The sequence below is a fragment of the Ruditapes philippinarum genome, unplaced genomic scaffold, assembly GCF_026571515.1.
Source record: "Ruditapes philippinarum isolate M1 unplaced genomic scaffold, ASM2657151v2 ctg5576_1_1_1_1, whole genome shotgun sequence".
In the NCBI taxonomy this organism is placed as follows: Eukaryota; Metazoa; Mollusca; class Bivalvia; order Venerida; family Veneridae; genus Ruditapes; species Ruditapes philippinarum.
In genome coordinates, this window is record NW_026854164.1 from 130909 (window position 1) to 154385 (window position 23477).

Below are 23477 nucleotides of genomic sequence, written 5' to 3' on the forward strand. Positions count from 1 at the left end.
ACGGAAGTAAAGAAATTATGACAGGACGACGTTACGACGATGACAGTACGACAACATGATGATCACTATATCACCATAACTGTACTAAATTTTTTAAATGCAAAAAAAGTTAATGATAATTCAACTATACGTTCAATAAGTAACTATTTTGGAAACTTTAACAGGACACCAACGGTAACGTACAATTCACAAGCCCATGCATACTGAAAAATATTAAACATGTTATTTTTATGAGTGTCCTTTTGGTAGGTAGTAGGTACTGCGATATTCGAATAACCAACTACCCATATACTAATTAAACACAGAAAAACAGAAAAGGGACCTAGTTGGTTATTCGATCTTTGCATGTTTTCCACTCAAAATAGAAATATTTTTTCCAGAATAAAGTAAAGGATATATGGCAAGATAGATGAGTTATACTGCAAGGAAACAACCCGTCTCCCTAGACCCACCAGGGAACTCAGCTGGTTATTCGCGTGTAATTCATATATTGCATGTATATCTCTGAAAACAGAAAGTATATTTCTGGAACAGACCTGACGGATATGTGTAGATATGTGTTTTCTACACTATGGTAATACCCTCTTCTCCATACATCGACCGGGGGACTCAGTTGGCTATTCGCGTGAATCCCCAACTAACTATCAAAAGGTGGTTGGTTATTGGGAAGTCGACATAGACATTTTAGACTTTGAAATAAAATAAATATAAAAGCAAGACTGTATGGGATACGATATGCATTTGATACGGATATTCTATACTTAAAAATAAAAACGGGGCTTTCTGGGATTTCTTTACTTTGGATATGGAAATGAGGCTGAATTGATGGCTGGATCCAATGATGATTTATCTGGGAGATCACATGGTGCAAACACTAGCTCTCGTTGGTTGCACTTGATAATGTAACGATCAATGATTGACTTAGTGTTAAGAAAGAAAGAATTCAAGCTTCTTGTTAAAAAGAGATTTAACCCTTCATTGTACATCGAATATTGACAAAGTTTGCGCAATAGGTAATTATTATTATAACACTACAGATACTTGTGATTTATTTGTACTATCTCATAACCTCGAAAACTGATCTTAGAGTAGATCGGTTTGTTTTTCATTTGAACTAGTTTTTTTTACAACTGTTGTAAAGACACATATATCAGATTTCACGATAATGAGCTGCATTTGGTAATCTATATTTGCATAAATGACTCTTAAGTAGAGATATCTGACTGCACATAAATTTAAACTTGTCCAAAAAGTAATACCAAATAAAACGGTTATAAAAACGGGAACCCATATTTAACAAATAAAATATAATAAAACACAAATAAAGCAGAAAATAACAACAACAATAAAGATTAAACAAATACAATATAATCAAACAACAACACAACCCAACAATGAATACAACAACAACAATAACAACAACAACAAAACATCAAAAACACACCCATACCCACCAAACCACATCAACAACAAAAACCCAACAAAATAACACCCACAACGACGACGACAACAACAACAACAACAGCCAAGAAAGCAATAATCATTTGAAAGCGTTAGGTTTAGAAACTACTAAATTGTACATGTATATATTTTATTTCAGGTAATGCATTATTATGTTATGCTAAACTATCATGAAGTTTACACAGAAAGAAACAAATCTAACAAGATCATGCATGCTTTTTATCATTCGTAAACACGGCACCCTTCCTGGGGATAGCAGGGTCAAACAGACGTGTGTATCAATTGCAGCAGACATCGTGCTGTCGGGCCAATATGGTTATTAGACATAGCTTAATTTTGCACTACTATGTGGGCATTGGCAGGGATTTTACCAATTATTCTTGACTTGTTGCTTATTTTCGCCTTTTTGTTTTCCTTTGCTGGGGTTGTTGATACAAACTTGACATATAATGATCCAACATTCATCTTCAAATAAGACCTTTCATTTGGTGTCACTTAAACCAACGTAGACCAAGAGCGCCGTCAGCTTATTTATTAAACCCGAATGTAATTATCTATTTTTGTGCACTTTACCTGCAGTTGAAATGTAGTGCACACTTAATTATAAAAGTAGTTCAAATGCTTACAATACACCCCTTCACACGTGTATGTACAACCTTGTCATACTGATCTAATTGTTAGACGAAATAAAATACTTTAAATTTGGAACTATGTCTGAAGGTATGTGCATGGAGTTTTTTTTCTTTTGATTTTATTTGTCTTTTTCTCATTTAATATGTTTAATGTATCTAATTGGCGATTTAATAATATATGTATATGAGATTACCAATTTAGCAAAATGGTTATTTTAATTAGAACTTTTTTCTTAGTATAAATAACTTTAATGATCTTCAGGGCCAGTTTAAAGTTCTATAACTCTTTTCCTGACGAATACATGTAATAGTTTGACATGGTGATGAAAACTGAGCATTGAGAATTTTTATTTTTATTTAATGTTCAGTTTGTACTGTTTTTTGTTGTTGTTCAATAAGTCTTAACTGTTCTGGTATTCAGTCTGTACTGATCTTGTATTTAGTCTGTCCTTTTCTTGTATTCACTCTGTTCTTTTCTTGTATTCACTCTGTCCTTTTCGTGTATTCACTCTGTACTTTTCTTGTCTTCACTCTGTACTTTTATTGTATTCATTCTGTACTTTTCTTGTTTTCACTGTGTACTTTTTTTGCATTAACTCTGTACTTTTCTTGTATTCAGTCTGTACTTTTCTTGTGTTCACTCTGTACTTTTCTTGTATTTACTTTGTTATTTTCTTGTATTCACTCTGTATCGTTCTTGTATTCACTCTGTACATTTCTTGTATTCACTTCGTACTTTTCTTGTATTCAGCCTGTACTTCTGTAGTTTTCTTGTAAAAAGTTTGTATTTTTCTTGTATTCACTCTCTATTGTTCTCGTATTCACTGTGTACTTTTCTTGTAATCACTTTACTTTTCTCGTACACATTCTTTACTTTCCTTGTATTCACTCTTTACTTTTCTTGTATACAGTTTGTACATTTTTTGTATTCTCTGTTTACTTTTCTTGTATACAATTTGTACTTTTCTTGCATTCACTCTGTACGTATTTGTATACGGAATGTACTTTTTGTATTCAGTCTGTATTTTCGTTGTATTCACTGTGTACTTTTCTTGTTTTAACTCTCTCTGTACTTCTTTTGTATTAACTCTGTACTTTTCGTGTATTCAGTCTGCATTTTTCTTGTATTCAGTCTGTACTTTTTGTATACTCTTTTTATTTTTCTTGTATACAGTTTGTCTTTTCCTTGCATGCAGTCTGCACTTTTCTTGTATTCAGTCTGAAATTTTCTTGTATGCAGTCTGTACTTTTCTTGTATTCACTCTGTACTTTTCTTGTATTTACTCTGTACTTTTCTTGTACACAGTTTGTACTTTTCTTGTATACAGTTTGTACTTTTCTTGTATTCAGTCTGTACATTTCTTGTATTCACTCTGTACTTTTCTTATATTCACTTCTTTTATTTTCTTGTATTCACTCTGTATCGTTCTTGTATTCACTCTGTACTTTTCTTGTTTTCAGCCTCTACTTTTCTTGTGTTAAGTTTGTACTTTTCTTGTATTCAGTCTGAATATTTCTTGTATTTACTCCGTACTTTTCTTGTATTCACTTTGTTATTTTCTTGTATTAACTCTGTACTGCTCTTGTATTCACTCTTTACCGTTTAATTTTCAGTCTGTACTTTCCTTGTATTCTTTCTGTAGTTTCATGTATACAGTGTGTATTTTTCTTGCATTCATTTACTTTGTACTGTTCTTGTATTCACTCTTATCTTTTCTTGTAATCACTCTGTACTTTTTGTATTCAATCTATACTTTCCTTGTATTTACCCTGTACTTTACTTGTACACAGTCTGTATTTTACTTGTATTTACTCTGTACTTTTCTTGTATTCACTCTGTACTTTTCTTGTGTTCACTCTGTACCGTTTAGTATTTAATTTGTACTTTTCTTGCATTCAGCCTGTACTTTCCTTGTATTTTTTCTGTAGTTTTCCTGTAAATAGTTTGTATTTTTCTTGTATTCACTCTCTATTGTTCTCGTATTCACTGTGTACTTTTCTTGTATTCACTCTACTTTTCTCGTACACATTCTTTACTTTCCTTGTATTCACTCTTTACTTTTCTTGTATACAGTTTGTACTTTTCTTGTATTCTCTGTTTACTTTTCCTGTATACAATTTGTACTTTTCTTGCATTCACTCTGTACGTATTTGTATACAGAATGTACTTTTTGTATTCAGTCTGTACTTTTGTTGTATTCACTGTGTACTTTTCTTGTTTTAACTCTCTCTCTGTACTTTGTTGTATTAACTCTGTACTTTTCGTGTATTCAGTCTGCACTTTTCTTGTATTCAGTCTGTATTTTTTGTATACTCTTTTTATTTTTTTTGTATACAGTTTGTCTTTTTCTTGCATGCAGCCTGTACTTTTCTTGTGTTCAGTCTGAAATTTTCTTGTATTCACTCTGTACTTTTCTATTATTCAGTCTGCACATTTCTAGCATACAGTCTGTACTTTCCTTGTATTCACTCTGTACTTTTCTTGTATTCACTCTGTACTTTTCTTGTATACACTCTGTACTTTTCTTGTACACAGTTTGTACTTTTCTTGTATACAGTTTGTACTTTTCTTGTATTCAGTCTGTACATTTCTTGTATTTACTCTGTGCTTTTCTTATAATTTATTCACTTTTTTATTTTCTTGTATTCACATTTAATATCCTTGCATTCACTCTTTACTTTTCTTGTATTCACTTTGTTCTTTTCTTGTATCCAGACTGTACTTTTCTTGTATTCACGCTGTACTTTCTTGTATTCTTTCTGTAATTTTCTTGTTTACAGTCTGTATTGAAACTTGTATTTACTCTGTACCTTTCTTGTATTCACTCTTTTCTTGTGTTCAATTTGCTTTTTCTTGTATTCACTCTGTTTCGTTTAGTATTCAGTCTGTACTTTTCTTGTATTCAGTCTGTACTTTTCTTGTATTCAGTTTGTACTTTTCTTGTATACAGTTTGTACTTTTCTTGTATTCAGTCTGTACATGTCTTGTATTCACTCTGTACTTTTCTTATATTCACTCCTTTTATGTTCTTGTATTCACTCTGTATCGTTCTTGTATTCACTCTGTACTTTTCTTGTATTCAACCTCTACTTTTCTTGTGTTAAGTTTGTACTTTTCTTGTATACAGTCTGTACTTTTCTTGTATTCAGTCTGTATATTTCTTGTATTCACTCCGTACTTTTCTTGTATACAGTTTGTACATTTCTTGTATCCAGTCTGTACATTTCTTGTATTCACTCCGTACTTTTCTTGTATTCACTTTGTTATTTTCTTGTATTAACTTTGTACTGCTCTTGTATTCACTCTTTACCGTTTAGTATTCAGTCTGTACTTTCCTTGTATTCTTTCTGTAGTTTCATGTATACAGTCTGTATTTTTCTTGCATTTACTCTGTAATGTTCTAATATTCATTCTTTTCATTTCCTGTAATCACTCTGTACTTTTAAATTTGTATTCATCTATACTTTCCTTGTATTCACCTTGTACTTTTCTTGTACACAGTCTGTATTTTACCTGTATTTAGTCTTTACATTTCTTGTATTCACTCTGTACTTTTCTTGGGTTTACCATGTACCGTTTAGTATTTAGTCTGTACTTTTCTTGTATTCAGTCTGTACTTTCCTTGTATTCACTCTTTACTGTCCTCGTATTTACTGTGTACGTTTCTTGTTTTCAGTCTCCTTTACTCGTACACATTCTGTACTTTTCTTGTATTCACTCTTTACTTGTCTTGTATACAGTTTGTACTTTTCTTTTATTCTGTTTACTTTTCTTGTATACAATTTGTACTTTTCTTGTATTCACACTGTACGTTTTTGTATTCACTTTGTTCTTTTCTTGTATTCACTAACTTTGTACCGTTTTTGTATTCACTCTGTACTTTTCTTGTACTCACTATGTACCTTTATTGTATTCACTCTGTACTTTTCTTGTATTCACTCTACTTTCCTTGTATTTATTCTGCACTTTTATTGTATTTACTCTTTTCTATCCTTGTATACAGTTTGTTCTTTTCTAGTATTCACTCTTTTCTTTTCTTGTATTGAATTTGTAATTTTATTGTTATTACTCTGTATATTTGTTGTATGCAGTTTGTACTTTTCTTGTATACAATTTGTAATTTTCTTGTATACAGTATGTACTTTTCTTGTATTCACTCTTTTCTTTTCTTGTGTTCAATTTGCTTTTTCCTGTATCCACTCTGTTCCGTTTAGTATTCAGTCTGTACTTTTCTTGTATTCATTCTGTAGTTTTCTTGTATACCGTCTTAAACTTGTATTTACTCTGTACTTTTCTTGTACTCACTCTGTATTTTTCTTGTATTCACTTAGTTCTTTTCTTGTATTCACCTTGTACTTTTCTTGAATTCACTATGTTTTTTCTTGTATTCACTCACTCAGTACCGTTTTTATAGTCACTCTGTAATTTTTATGTATTCACTGTGTACTTTTCTTTTATTCACTCTGTACATTTCTTGTATTAACTCTGCACTTTTTTGTATACACTCTGTACTTTTTTGTATTCACTCTACATTTCTCGTAATAATCTGTACTTTTCTTGTATTTGCTCTTTACTTTTCTTGTTTACAGTTTGTATATTTCTAGTATTCACTCTTTATTTTTCTTGTATACAATTTGTACTTTTCTTGTATTCTGTCTGTACTTTTCTTGTATTCAGTCTGTACTTTCCTTGCATTCTTCCTGTAGTTATCTTGCATACAGTCTGTCTTTTAAATTGTATTTACTCTGTACTTTTTTTGTACTCACTTTGTACATACTCTGATAAAAGACGGGGTTTTTCCCGAAACTTCCCGGCTTAATAATAATCGTCGATATGTTCCGAGTGAAAACGGACGCAGTGCATGAAATACCGTATAACACTTTTAAAACGAAAAATGTACATTAAAAAGAAACGATTTTTAGCCGACTTCCCCGTTCATAGGCTTTGCCTAAATTTCAAATTACAGGGACGTCAAGGCATTGGCTTGCATTATTATAGACTACACGTGTATATCTAAAAGGAAATCAAATAATAATTAAACAATTAAGAATATATTAACGTCTAAACCTATCAGTAAAATCTTTTTGGTGGGCAACGCCACTTGAAATGTCAATCAACGATACTCGGCAAGGTATTCCGATAAGGCAACACTCGTAACTTTTCGGCTGAAGAATAATCATCAAGGTGTACAAATTGAAAACGGAAGCGGTGCATAAATAACCAAATGACACATTTAAAACGAAAAATGTAAAATAGAAAATGAACGGATTTTTTTAAATATATATACGAGTATATATCTGACTTCCTCGTTTATAGGCTTTGTTTACTTTCATATTATTTAGTACTCATACATGAAGATTGTATCATTAATTCATTCAGTAAGTCGATTTCATTAGTTGAATATGAACTGATATCATTTAATCCAGACCGTAACACTCTTCAGTGTTCGGTATATATTTCATCAACGTGATGCACCACGTGATGTTCTAATTTTAATTATTGGATCCAATCGTAACAATGCATAGATCCCTGATGTCATATTCTAATTATCAGATAAGTGGAAACAATAAAAATTTCACCAAAATATATAAGTTAAAAATCTTTATATGACCGATGATGATGATGATAAAGATAATGGTCTTAAATAATAATAATAATAATAATAATAATAATAATAATAATAATAATAATAATAATAATAATAATAATAATAATAATAATGATGATGATGATGATGATGATGATTATTATTTTTCGTTTAATATGGTGCTGGTAGTTGTAGTTGTAGTGACAGTGGTAGTGGAAGTGGTAGCAGCAGCAGTAGCTGTAGCGGTAACAGCAACAGTTATAAAAATAAAAGGAGTAGAAGCAGCAGCAGATGTAGCAGTACTAATGAAAGTAGCAATAGTATAATGATAATATAAAACTGCACTTAATGAAAACTTAAACCAACCAACAGATTTAATAGATCATTTTCTACACTATAAATTTTTGTTCTACTTCTTTCTTTGTAACAACTTTAAATGGGTAAAATATGCACCCCATGCCTGAAAGATCACATGGGTATGTTTTGCATCAAGATCATTTTACGAGGTGTGTGCAACCGCATAAATCCTTTGAAGTTTATAAAGTTCAGCGTATGCAATAAAAAAATTGCACTTTTAAATGCAGTGCAAAATTCATACTTGCATTCAAAGTATCGACGATTATTTAAAATATTGCACTTTAACAGTTAATCAATAAGCAGTGACAAAATTGCATTATACAAGAGCGGCGCAGGTCGTCATTTCATCATTGAAGGCCATTACTAAGGGAGACGGTTAAAATGGTCCTTGACCTTTGATAAGAAATGGTCAACAACTCACCAGTTCTAACGTTAAAAACATTCATTTTCTCGATACTTTTACATGAAGTAAATCTTATGAGAATGTACTACCATGGCTATGTTAATTTTATAGTTTAATTTCGTAGCTCTGTGTGTAGTAAAGTTTGTTCAATAATTTAATTAAATTAAAAATTATTTCCAATGTATCCGTCTGTGGTTGGCCTTGAAATATCATCACGCTGTCACACGTGCATAATCAATATAGGGGATATTGAATGAGTGTAGTTCAATACTAATTTATTGAACGAGAATACAATCATATTATGCGAGCCTCTGGCGTGCATAATATTGTTTTATACAACGAGTTCAATAAATTTAATATTGAATCTACACGAATATAATATTCTATTTATCACATATATAAAATAAGAACAGTAAACTATTAAAATGAGTAATTTTTCAATGACGCGCTCATAGTGTAACGCTAACATAAACGCGCTTTAACGCTTTGTTTCTATACAGCGCAAATGACGTCACGTCAAAGAGTTATTACACTAGTGTAATATCGTTTTTATTAAATGGCTTTATTACACTCATGCGCCGCGGTTTATGTGATAAAAATACATTTTACATGCGCAAATCAGTCGGTTGACTAATTGATAGACAGTAACGGACTATTTTCCAAAGCAAATGTATGGAAACTGCAATCTTCGTATGACAAAAATAATAATAAAAATAAATAAATAAATTAACAAATACATAAAAAATAATTTTAATTTCATTCATATATTTGCAATCACTTTAATATGAAATCTATTATTTTTCCTATTTAAACTAGTAATATTTACTTTTTTATCATTAACCTCTTTGAACATGGACATTTTGCAGCAAAGTGTAATAAATCTAAATGAGAGATATTTTTATAGGCTATTGTATTATATGTTATTTTGGTTTTGGAGTGATATATGTGGATATATTACCTGTTAAGATTTTATATCACCCGAGCCGTTAGGCGAGGGTGATATTTTATCTTGGCAGGTAATATATCCACATATGTCACTCCAAAACCAAAATAATAATTTTATTACCCTTCCCCTGCCGAGTTTAGACGATTTTTTGAAAAATCATTGTTGTTTCAAATGAAACGTCGAAATAAGATTCCCTTCAGGATACCTCTTCGTCACAACATGACGTCACATAAATACATGACGTATTTTTCCCGTACCTTACGAAAGTAAACAAGAGAAAAGGAGTAGTCTATTGAACGCACTTTTTTGTAATTAATATCAAGCTTTCACAAGGTCATATATGTTTTCGATACTGATGGTAATATGTATCATTACTCTACTTTGGTAAATATTTATCATTTGACAGTTAAAAAGTGCTTTTAAATCGGAATTTACGCCGCGTAAAATCGAACCGTACGCGCATCACCTCAGCGCATGTTGTTTACAACGTTGGGCACCAAACGGAGAAATTTAGTGTGTATATTACCCGTCTGGCTCGGTTATATCAATTTCTTTCGGGTGATCAATCTCCAATCAAAAAGGCGGAAAAAATCTGGAAGGGTAATAATACATTATGTTTGCAGTTTCATCAGCGATTTATCTGTGTCGAGTTTGCGGCGACAGAGCTTCCGGTGTACATTATGGCGTTCTTTGCTGCGAGGGATGTAAGGTAATAGAAATTTCTTCATATACATTGTTTATTTAATGTACATTGTAAGTCTAGTCGATCCCATAAACAATTAATTGAAAAATGGCCATGCTAGATTATGATGAAAACTAAGATCCTATTTGAAAATATATTTTGTATCTCGAGTCCGAAATTCAGATAGTTGATTCAGATAGTTGATTGGTCACAAACTGCCTTGAAAAGAATCCAAAATCACTGGCGAGATTCGAGCCTACAGCGGTGAGGGGCTAGTCGTTTGAATTCAACGACCTTAACCACTGGCCACGGAGGCCCTTAGAGGCTCCTGTAATAGAATTGTTTCAAATTCAAAGTATTCATGAAGTGTTCTGTGCGATTAATAAAGACATGAAACCATATCTTTTAGTACTATTCAGACTGGCCGTCTTTAGAAAAATATTTCCTTAGAATTAATGACTTGACTCAATTATGTTTAAAAGGGTTTTTACTTCCGGACGATCCGTGGAAATAAGCGGTACACCCCGTGCCAATCGCCAAGCCTTTGCCTCATACTGCGTCTCAATAGAAGCGGATGTAAATTCTGTCGTATGCAGCGATGCCTACAGTTGGGAATGTCTTATGAAGGTATGTGTGCTATATGCATAAAGAAATACTGCAAATAATTAGTGTCATCTCTCGATAGAAACCCCCGGCCCCCACTCCACCCCCACAAAAAAGCAACAACAACAAAACATCATATATCTGAATCTTATATTATTTTTACTTATTTTATACAAGTCTAGAAATATGTTATAAATCAAAGAAAAAAGCGTTATCTTGCATGTCTATGATGTCACTACAAGATAATATGCACAGCCGCGCTATGGTAAATACAATGTCTACCAATACCACCACAACGCTTTGTAGTCGTCCAGGAGAATCAAAAATTGTATTCAACAATCTATCGTGCATTTTCTTTCATATTAGATAACAAAAGAACCATGTCATAGCAATCAAATTTCATTGTTTGTTTATTCTGAAATTTCCGATTGTATGTTTATTTTTCGAAAACAAAATAGCACGCCTTGATAAAACAGTCAAGTTCACAAATTTTGTTTTAAAAGTCTGGACTCGTGATGTCAACGCTAATCACCCAATCACAAAAGGCGCTTTTATGAACGATAATAGATATAGCAGACAAACTAATGCATAAAACCATAATCAACATACCCGTGGTTTGTTTAATTCACCTATTTTCCTATTTTCAAATCTAGATAACTTTGCCCTACTAACAGAATTGTATTACAAGTGCATTCTCGTGTAGCACTTTAATGTATCGCATTATTATGTCAAAATAAAGGATTGTATGGCTTATTCAGATAGCAAATTTGTATATAATTGCAACTTTTCATTCATTTCCGAAAAAATATTCCGAAAAAAAATTATGTATATATTTAATAAAAACTCGTTCGCAAACAATTTTTCTGCTATAACAAATATTATTATAATTGTTAAATGCAGTAATAAGCATATTAAATTTTTTTATGGCATACAATAACAACAATGCATAAATCAAGTCTGGTATGTTTTATATTAATAGGTTAATAATCTGTCTGTAATGCAACTTCATATACAATGTACTTGTAATTTTATATAACAAGCTGTTGGGTACGAAATTGGATTATTCTTTATCTAGCTAACAATAATATTTCAACCCCTGGCCGCAAGGTTATAAATCTTTTAATCTGAGTTCAGTGTAAATCTCATCATTTTCATTGGTCAGTGTGCATTCAATTATGAATTAGTATTATGTAAAACGTTGCAATACGTATATTCACATATCGTGAAAGAAAAAGAAAGAAAAAAAAAAACAACACAAAAAGAACCCCAACAAGAACAACAAAACAAGTATCAAATACTTATGTATGTTGATTCATCTCCGAAGAATGGCTGAAATTCGATAAGAAATGTAATGTTTAAGGATATATGGATAAAATGATAATAATAATTATTAGATTTTGCTGCTACAATGCTTGGAATACTGGAGACTTCAGTTTGAACTTGGCAAACATGTCTATTACCCCAGACTCTGTAGTGATAAATCACCATCTCAATTTCATCTGAAACGTCATAATCAAGTTATTCTTCTTAGATGTCCAACTGGACACACTAGAGTTACACATTCTCATCTGTTTAATGTTTGATATAGATATACTCCCAAGAACTGAGTCTTTTTCAGACAAGGCAACTTATGCCCAATATATTACCTTTCAATTATTTTTAAAGTTAATTGTTATTGGAAGACTGTACTCATATAGTTTTATTTAAGTTTGGAAATAAACAAAAGCTTTCCCTTTTGTTTAGTTTTTATGTAACAATAAATCTATTGAAACCCGAGTTGGTTGTATCGTTATATATCGCAATACGGGTTTGTCCGTATGCGTATCATTGCACTCCAAAATTTGCATTTGAAAACTTTAGCAATGACATACATTGAAAATTTTGAATAAAACGCTCGTTAGTTCTATTTAAGTCAATTGGTTAAATTACAAACGCAACTTCGGGGTCATCGATTACAGTACTTTAGGTGTTAGGATTAAACACTGCTTAAACCGGTGCTAGGGGAGGGCATGTGTCAATTCGGAAAGAAAGTACACAGGCATTTACCTATGCAGAATAAAAAGTAATGTAAATAATATATTATTGGAGATAATAAGTCAAAATCAGTAAAGAAAAGGCGACACGCCTGCGCATCGGTCGAATGTTCCACTACCGTTCACATTCTTACACTTTGTTTGAGAAAAAAACCGGAGTGTATTCAATTAGCTACTTAGAGAGCGTAAGGAAAAGCACTTGACTAAAAAGATATCTTGTAGAATTTTACATTTAATATAATTGGCAGATTTGCAGTACCTTTAGCACGACTGTTATTTATATGATATACTTTATTTCAGCCGTAAAAATGGGCAGACGACCAAAGATTGCACAAAGGACAATAAAACCTACCCTGGTGACAAAGGCGACGATACAGGATGATTTTGTTATTGATATTTATGCTGCGTTCACCGCCGCTTGTAAGACTTTATTCACAGATAATCATACCGTAAGTTCATGGCTAAAACAATTTCCGATTATTACAAGATTTCCCTCCCTTGACAAAGGCGACAGCCATTTTTCTTTTGTGAAATAAATGTTTCATGACTCAGTGAAATATTATAATTTTCATACAACAAGATGAAAATAAATCCTGTACATGTATCTATAGAATAAAAACTTGAATTTTCTTTTTATTAAATGCAATGTACATTTTTCTCTTTTTTGACATTACAATTTGAATGGCTTCCCCTTAACCTCTGTGTATTGGCTGAATATAGAAGAAAGTAGCCCGGCAAGACATCTGTAAAATACGGAAAATATGCTTCAATGCAGTAAAACATATTTTTAACAGTGCAAATACGAAAAATGAAAACAAGCATTTTCTTTTATCAAGTATATAATAGTGATGCGTGAAATACATATTATTAGTTTATTTTTTTATATTATTTATACATGTACAGGATTTATTTTCATCTTGTCGTATGAAAATTACAATATTCCACTCATGAAAAATAAATGTTCATACCTATTCCTTTATTTATAAGAAACTTAAATATCCTCTATCTATTTCACACCCCAAATATACCCAATGAACTTTTACCGTAGGACACACGTTGTGCTCCGAAAGAGATAATTTTCTCAGAGTAGCCTCGTTTTCATTTCCTGAATTAAAAATACACATCAAATGCAAATCATACCCCATATAGCCTCATCATTATTGCCAGAGTTTACAATTTCTATATAAAATTTATATCGTGCCCCATATAACCTCGTTTTCATTTTGTATTCTATCGAACCTCGTTTTCATATCCGGAGTCCAATTTTTTTATAACAAATATCCTTATTGTACTTGAAGTAACAAAGTTGTGTCAAAATGTCAAAACAAAATAGTGGTATGGTATTCGTTAGTTTTTTTTATTAAAAAGAAATAAAAATGCTATATATATGAAATATCAGAATAAATAACAACTGCACAGAATTTTACATATTGTAGAAATATTGTAAAATAAACTGTTTTGTAAATTTTATCCTCTTTGTGCTTTGAATATGTATACATGCTATAAACATTGTATAATGTTTACTGCTAAATGAACTGGACTGATCGTTGAAAATGTATTTTTTATAAATGTATTTATTAAACTGTGAATTGACTTTTTTCAGATCAGTGATAAAAGTAAATTGGGAAAAGGTGTTGTTTATGTACAAAAGGGAATAATGTTTGCCTCGGCATTAGCAAAACAGCTGACTCTGTTTAAATCTCTCCGCAGTGAAACTCAACTTAATCAAATAAAAACTTCCGTCATTGAAATCTCAATTGTGCTAGAAGCAATTCAACTTGACAATGGAAACTCTCAGGACATCGACATATTGATGAATGATGATTCCGTAATAGGAAATATATCCCAAAGGGGACGGACATTAGTGAACAAGCTAATTGCATTAGAACTTACTCAATCAGAGATTTCCCTTTTGGTAGCTTTGGTATTATTTTGTTCAGGTAATCTTTGAATGTAATTTACTCATCTTGCAGTTAATTAAGTTTGCAAATACTGTAATATTTACATTATTATGTTAAAGATATACTATGCTCAATTTTGATATTTGAAAATATTGATAATTGCTTCACAGTCCCATTGTTAATATAAGATGAACATGTTTTGAGTTCAATCAAAGCAGATATTTTATGTTGCTATAGATTCACACTATGATGATTTTATAGTCAACATTATGGTTTCATTAAAAAACTGACAGTTCTTTTTAAAGAAAGGACTAACTTTACCTGATCTGTAATAGAGAATGCAGTTTCTCACACATAGTTTGTACATTCTTTTATCCAGATTAAATATATTGAGTAAGAATTTCAAATATTACAATATATTTCCGCGATTAGAATATTTTAACCAAAGATGAGCGTATTATATATTTATTTATTTATCTCGTTTAAAAATAATGAAAACATCTCAGTTATATAATGTTTTATTTTTATGATTATATCATTCCTTTGAAGTTTGATAAATTTTGTAATGTTTGAAAAGTGTGACGATGCTATCAAAATGTAATCGGCAATTTCTTGTCTGTTTTGTCCTATTATAATAATACATAATCGACTTAAAAGTAGTTCAAATATTTCCAATTACTGAGAGAAAATGAAATTAAATACCAGCTGATAACGATTAAAAGGCAATGTAATTTGTTAACATTATATTTAAATTGATATTTGTAATTGTGATAGCATCATGTCTGTAATTAAATCACCTTATATTTAACTAGAACATTTCCACTTTAAAAAGCTCTCAAAATGTTCTCATTCTCATTTCTCAAACGTTGTTTTTTTACATTTTGGTGTCTAAATTGTTGCAACACTCACGGGCCTGATAGATATTGATTTCTGTTAAGCAGTTATTATAGTGATTAAGTATTTGTAAGGAATTTGTTTATGTTTCGATGCTTTATGACATATTACGTATGTCGCATTTAACGTTTTTGGTTAGCACCAGACACGCTACATTATAAAACATATCTTAGTCGAATTCATTTCTTGAGGCGAAGCATAATGTGCTTTTTAAGAATTTTATCCGTTTTGTTTGTCTATTAAAGAAGCAAGTTTTGACAGAATAACAACGAACTTTGATGCATTGAAGTGAACTTAAACAAGTATAATGTTATATACGTACATGTAAGCCTTCTTTATAAAAAGCAACAACAATTAATGCCGTTAATTATTATTCAATTGAAACTGTTTTTCAGAGCGCAACTTGGCTGACTCAGAAGATTACAAGAAACTCCAGCATGTAGAAGAATCCATTTTAACAGCTTTAACGTATCAGCTAATTTTAAATCATATTCATCCTTCAAAGGGAAATTTAAACCTTTTTTTTTCTTATAGAGATTATAATTTTTGTTTTAAAAAAAGGGGTTTCCTCCTAATTTTTGATTTTTAAACTTTTAGGCCCTTTGGTTTAGTAAAAAATTGGGAAATAAAAAATTTACGAAAAATTTAAAAAAACATTTAAAAAGCCTGAAACAGGAAAGGCCCTATAGGAAAAATGCTTTATAAAATTGGAAAAATTTAAAATTAAAAATGAAATCAAACCGGGAAAAATGTGTTAGCAAATGGAAGGGGAAAGAAAAAATTTAAAAAGGTCAGAAATGGAAAAAAAGGGGAGGCCCCAAAAGAAGGCAGAAAAGGGGTTGGGGGCACTGGGCCCGTAATTTGTCAAAAAAATAAAAATTTTGTTTAACGAAAAAAAAAAAAATATTTTAAATGTTGGGAGGAAATAAAATAAAATTTCTTATTGCGAATAAAATTGGTTCATATTGTCATCGACTCATCTGAAGCCACCTCCCATGATCAATGTGTTACGTCATTGAAAACTTCATGCTAAAGGCCGACCCTTAAAGGTGCAAATAATGACAATGCCAAATCATCTAGTGTGGAAAAAGAGACATTAAGCAGGGCTTTAATCGTTTTTATCCAAATCGTGGACATCAGAACTTTCACGAAAACAACATGCCAGCAACAGGAAATATATAAAAAGAGATTAAAGAGAGATATAACTGCGTTTTGTTTTGGTCTAGTGCTATGCAATGGAAATGTCGAGGGCTCTTATTTGAACAGGTCACCAAAATGTGAAAAAGCAAGATTTAAGTAGGGGGTGTACTGAAGACGGGAATATTGAAGGGAAAAGGATTGGGTGTAAGGATAAGCAGGGTTGCACAAAATTAGAAATGGGGGCGCATGGAAACAATAACAACATGCAAGATAATAAAATGAAGGAACACAGAGGTGTTTTTCATCTGAGCGGTTCAAGACGTTGGTAGGGGCGAAAACCCTTACTCTTAGACCATATATGTACTTAACTGGAATATAGATCCCGCCATGTGAAATTCTAACAGTTGATACGGTAACATTAGAGGACAAAAAACAGAAAATGATCATGTAAATATATCTACAAAAAGATAGTGCCCAATGACAATAACAGAACATTTAGTGGCCTGTTAATAGTTCCAAAATGTTATTTATTATCCAATTTCCTAAACCATCTTTTGCTTCTATTGACTTTTGTATTGCCTATTGGCAATAAGCACAATTATAGTGATTTGCTATTTGTATGGAAATCAAAATACTACATTGTTTACATTTTGCTACTTTTATGACAAATAGTTTCGCATTCAGGGCTATTTTCTTTAGATGTAAAGTATCTAACGTGCTCTAAAGCTAATATTTAAAAGATGTACAACTCGTATTTTCGCTTTCTAAAGTATGAAATACCGGTATGCATTCATTTCCTAGGCGTAATGTGCCTTTATATCATAGAAGAAAAATAAATGACAAGATTAAGCCGAAACTTTAAAAGGTCTTATATATATAAGCCCAACATACAGCTAAGTAATATAAGCTGAAGCTAAAAGTAACGGCGATCTAGATAAATATGTCACGTGTCCTAGAAAAGACAGATATTGCTACTAGATAGAATAACTATGAAAGGTAAGTATTAATATGAAACGAAAACATTTTCCTAGATATGAAACTAGCATCAACCGTTAATATATTTAACATGAGCCCTAGATGAAACTAACATAAACCCTTCGTTAAGCGATAATGAGACATACCTACAGCTAACGTGTGCCCTTAATTAATTTAGAATCTTAGTTATAGATAACATTAACATGAGCCTTAAAAAAGTTTTCATGACACTACATGACACTATATAAATTAATTTTTAAATAAGCCCTTGTCACATCTTAGTAAGTCCTACATAAAGTTAACGTGAAGCTATTATTAACCTGAAACTAGGACCGTTGATTAACATTAGCGTTGTGTAAAGACAGTAAGAACCCTAGAAATAGCAAAGAAGAGTCCTAGAACAAAATATGCACACATACATGAGCATATTAAGACGAAACCTACACGACATCTTACTATTCTACCAGGAGCGAAAATAAAAATAACATAAACATTAAAAAAAACTATCCTTTATTTAGATAATATTGACATAAACAAAAATTATGAAAAGCCACACATTAAGTCATCAGAAATCCTCGTAAAACCTAAACTGAGACCATGGATCCTACAAAGTCATTTGTTCATTTGTACATAGCAAGATCCCTTATAAATTTAATGTGAGAAATAAATACCCTGCTGCTCGCTAGTGTCTGAATTAAAGCATGGAGGGCTAAAAGTAAGTAATGATTTCAATAGCCTAAATGTTTATACAGTCCTGGAAAAAATCATAAATACTGACTGAACAAGCGTCATATCTGGGTCTGCTATGGCCGCATAGATGGAATCAGTTGCTGCTAGCATGCTAGGGGCTAAAGTTTACTCCCTCATCTGTCTTAGTTGTGAAATGAAATAACACTTTCTATACATTTTCATGAAAAAAATAATTTGAATAATGTTACTTTAAAGTGCGATTTTAATATAAATTATTTTTACAAATGCGTGGTATTTGTTTAAACTTTTTACGGCCTTTTAAGACTCAAATTCAAGAATTGATAGTAAGCAATATTCTTCAGATATGCCATTGTTTTAATTTCTTGTAAATAGCAAGGGCAATTGATAAGTATATAGTGTACAGAGAGGTGGAAGAATGCCGGAATGCATTTGCATTTAACTGGCTATGTAAGTATTTACTTGCAGTAAATCAACATTTTGAAACCCTAGTTCCATTTTGCACCATTTTCTCAGAAGAAATTGGAACTGTTGAAGAGAAATATAATATTGAACCTGAATTAGGCAGATGCAAGAACAAGATGAATGAAGTGGTAAAATTTATAAAATAATTTATAAAAAAGAAAGAATAGGAGAAGATCTTCTATTCAAAAATAGCAGGAAAGACGCGATACCCAAAGAAAGTTAAACAAGAACGTGTTTGGTAAAGGCAAATGCCCCGGTACAGGTACTTGTAACACTGTTTAAAACAAAAAGTTCACACATTCACTCAGTTATGGACATAAAAATTGCCAAACAATTTTTAAGCACAGTAATAACGTTTAGTTATTGTGAAAAATATATAACTTGGCATATTGCTTTTTGATGAAGCTGAAAAATGTTTGACTTACAAATAAAAAATTATGAAATATATATAAATGGATGACATTTACCTTGAATCCACATACCCCAAAAATGTTAAAAATGCTTAACAACATCAAAAAATAAATAAATAAATAAAGAAAGAAAAAAAAAACAAAGAAAAAAATCAACGGTCTACTTGAGCACCGGTCGCACCACTTCAGACAACTACAAACAATGCTACGTACATTAAAGTCTCATCTTAATGTAATCAAACAATATTTCACAGATTTGATAAATACATACGGTGCAGTAAAATATTGTCTTAAAGCACAAATTTCTCAGTTATACGGTTGATTTCAACAGAACAACTGTCATGGTACTTCTTTTTAAAGGATAAATACTTATATAAGACAGACATCAATCTATCCGTTCCTATTCCTTTAAAAACATGAAAATGCAAGAGACATTGTAAAGTTTTATTAAACACACGGTTCTATGTAATTCAACTAAGAAAAGACAATCTAGTATTATCTTAATTCCGTGACATAGGCAGAATTCAATTTTTAATCAGATTTATGTCTAAATGCGGTATATTGCCATACTTTTCCTTGAATTAAATGACCATAAAATTTACTCCTTAGCAAATTGCTTCACTTTGATGTGTAACTAAGTACTCAATGTACTAAGATCTTCGTTAATTATATAATCTAAATGAACATTAACGGACCGATCATTGTAGTACTGCGTTTTAATTCTTTAGAATAGTATTTTATCCAAATGAAAAATTATAAAAGTGGATTACGAAAAAGAAAATACATCTTGAAAGTACACATCTTGCAAAATATTTATTTTCATTCACTTTGTTAGGTACAAAGGTGTTTTGGTAAACTTTAAGGCATATTCCTCTAGATGATTAAAAAAATCAACATTATGAAAAAATGTACCAAGATTTTAGGTAAAAGTGCTCCAAATTCAAGTATTGATTTACATTTAATATGCAACGAATGATACAATATTATACATTGTACCGCTGATATTTTAAACATATTTCTACTGCGTAACTATACATTCTGTGCTAATTTTGTACCTTGATTAAAAGTGCCGTTTTTGCAATTATGTGTAAATTACTGTCTTTGTAAACTTGACAAAATGTACTTTTTTTATACATTTTCACAGTTTTCATGACAATAAGCATGCTATAGTCAAGTTGCTTTAAATGCTTTAAATGTGTGCAATGACTGAAATAACAGAAGACTTTATTTTACATATAATAAGTATAAAATGTATACTGAATTACCCTCATTTCCTTTTAATTTTACAGCTCAATTTACGACTTGGTGAGGTTTTATTTTAAACATTTGTGTTCTAATTTGTTCACTGAAAGCAACCATTTTGTTATGATATTAGCAAAGCTATCAACAATTATGTATGCAGTTTAGACAACGCAATATATTTTAAAAAGTCTTTATTTATATCAATTACACATCAAGTAAAAATATCTAAGGGAAATGAATTAAAAATGATCAAACGAATGGAAACATTAAATGGATATAACACATTAAGTGTTTTCGCAAAATAAGTAATTTTTATCCAGTTATTGGGTGGAAATGTACCTTTTGACTATATCATCATTTTGATTGTAATTGTTTAAAAAATAAAATGTTAAACTTATGTTTATTTTAATTACATCTATTTTAAGTTAATCAGAGCAAATATTAATTTATTTTACTCAAACCATCTAAAGCATAAATTAAATAGTGGTAGAGTGTCAATGGCTTTTCTGATAGATTTTGCAACTTAGAAAATGCGTTTTACTAAAATAAACAAAGTTTATTATGCTATTGATACAAACATTCTTAAACTGAATGTGTATATTCAATGTTGAATTGATTTATGTGCATACGTAAACAGTTATAGTCAAGGGGAAGTTAAAGGTCTAATAACATTGTTTCATGTCCGGTTTTATGGTTAATTACATGGATTATTGTTAACTTATATCCGGTGATTGGCATGGTTACAGTGGTCATTCGATATCAACGATACTGAATAGAATACGGGTATTTTCAGTGCGTATAGCTTTCATTAAACGTTTAAGGTATGACAATCCTAATGCATTACCTCCTCTTTGAAGAGCATTCATTGCAGTCAATTAGATAGAAACTTAGTGACTTGGGTTCAAGCTCCAGAACGGTCAACATTTTGTTCTTCCTTTTTTCTTTTAACATTATTTATGCATTTATCATATCCCTTTTGGGAAGAAAAAAGTGTTTAATTATAATTATTTTATAAATAATAGGTAATTATTTGCTAAATAATGATAAATATAGTTACAAATATGGTACCTGATATTTTAAGTGTAAGAAAATCAAAACTAGACGGTAAAAGTATTTTCAAGATTTTACTAGATTAACCGATGTACTTTTGAGAAAATTAAGGAAAACTTTGAAAACAGGCATTCATTTTGGTAAATTTTAGAGATTTTGTTTTAAATTATGCTCTCTTAAAAAGGACAATGATCAAACACATGTTAAAAATGGGTGGGTTAGCGTAACATTTTATACATATTTAATAAATTTTTAGTAGAATCAATCATTTTGCTTATGAGGAGTTGTTGGCTGAAAGTTACTTTTAGTAACTAACCAAAAATTAAAGGGAAAGCATTTTCCCTCAGGATGCCATTGTAGATTTTTTTAATTCCTTATTTCTGAAAACAAAACAACCCTTTGAATACCCTAGCTTCAGATAACTCGATTTCCGTAAAGTAAAGTTTGTTTAAATTTTGCATACATGTGTCCTTTAAGGTTATCTGACCTACGTTATCAATTTTCCAATTCCTTATAGTGCCTATTAGGGTGGTCATACCCTTAAACAACTTTTATGTAAACAAATAAGACACAAGTATATATCAGATTCACCAAGTAAGCCATTGTGTTAGAGTGAAACAAAACCAATTATTTAAAACGTCATTGTACTTATGTGCTTACAATAAAACTTGATGTCATTTGTTACATAAATTGCGTAAGACCACACTAATGCCAGGAGTTCACTATAAGCTCGACAGTGAAAAATACGTTTTTTCTTGTCTTAACATTCTTGTTTTAGAAATACGATTAAGAGACTATTATACTTGTATATAGTCAATAATAATTTATTGATCTCTTCGAACAAAACAATAGTATTCATTATGTAAAATATTAAACAATTCTTTCTACAATAAGTTTGGCTACATTTCAATTTTTCTTCATTCAAAGGAAATTCAATAATGTTAGTCTTGAACCCTCACTTATGCAATATCCTGTAATCGTAATGAAATAAAAAGCAGTAATTTGCTAAATGTCTGTGCAGTGCTATGAATAATATTAACATAATATACATAAGTGAACTGTTTTAAAAACTCAATTAGGTTGTCTATTAAACGGTGTATACATATGAAAATACGAAAAGTATATATACTTAGAACTTGTAATCAAATATATTCGAAATGTTTTAAATAAACACAAAATATAAAAAAATAGTTGGAGAGGGATTTTTTTATTCGGATTTTTACATTTTTTATGTAATGACAAAAACACAATTTACATTTACGACAGTATTGTCTTTTTTCATATCGTGAATATTATTTAAGAAAGTATTTTGCACTCTTTAATTACTTAAGGATATGTCCTTTGAATGAATAAAAATTGAAATGTAGCCAAACGTATTGTAGAAAGAATTGTTTAATATTTTACATAATGACTGAAAATGGGTAACTATCAAGAAATTGTTTCAAATAAAGTAAAATGTTGACAGGCTTGAATTTGACTTTACTACTTCTAAAAAATTGACATTATAAAGTAATCTATAATGAATTTTCGAAAGCGTATTTAGTATTTACCTAAACGTAACAATATAACCATCTCTGCAAACGAAAGTATTGGTTGACTGTTAATTGACAATGTTCAATAGAATAACCTGCAATGTAGTGACAAATAGGAGCTATTGCGCATGCCTCGGTTTCAGTAGCGTATAGACGATTGTTCATTCAGTACAGGCTGTATTTATTATTTTTAATCTCTACAAGAGGTCGTGGATTTAAGACTTTTAAAACACTATACATGTGGGATAGCTTCACGTGTTTTCGTAAAGTGAGGATTTAGAAATAAAACATAAATACTAGATTACATTTGATTTGTTTAAAAAATAAACAACCATAAAATTGACACATTCTTTGATATTGAACTCCGATGAAAAGGTCATCATAAAAAAAGTAGAGAGACCAAAAAAAACAAAACATGAACAAATCATTCATCGGAACAGACGTACTTGTAAGTC

General features: G+C 30.7%; 1 protein-coding gene across 1 annotated transcript; it reads left to right on the forward strand.

The window, feature by feature from the left end:
• Nucleotides 1-2045: 2045 nt before the first annotated feature.
• LOC132739217 (retinoic acid receptor alpha-like) lies at nucleotides 2046-15999 on the forward strand (the record flags this gene model as incomplete). Its single annotated transcript, XM_060726879.1, has 6 exons — nucleotides 2046-2181; nucleotides 10011-10096; nucleotides 10552-10696; nucleotides 13006-13154; nucleotides 14309-14645; nucleotides 15896-15999. Coding segments are annotated over exons 1-6 (831 nt in total), but the record flags the coding sequence as incomplete, so codon positions are not given.
• Nucleotides 16000-23477: the final 7478 nt, after the last annotated feature.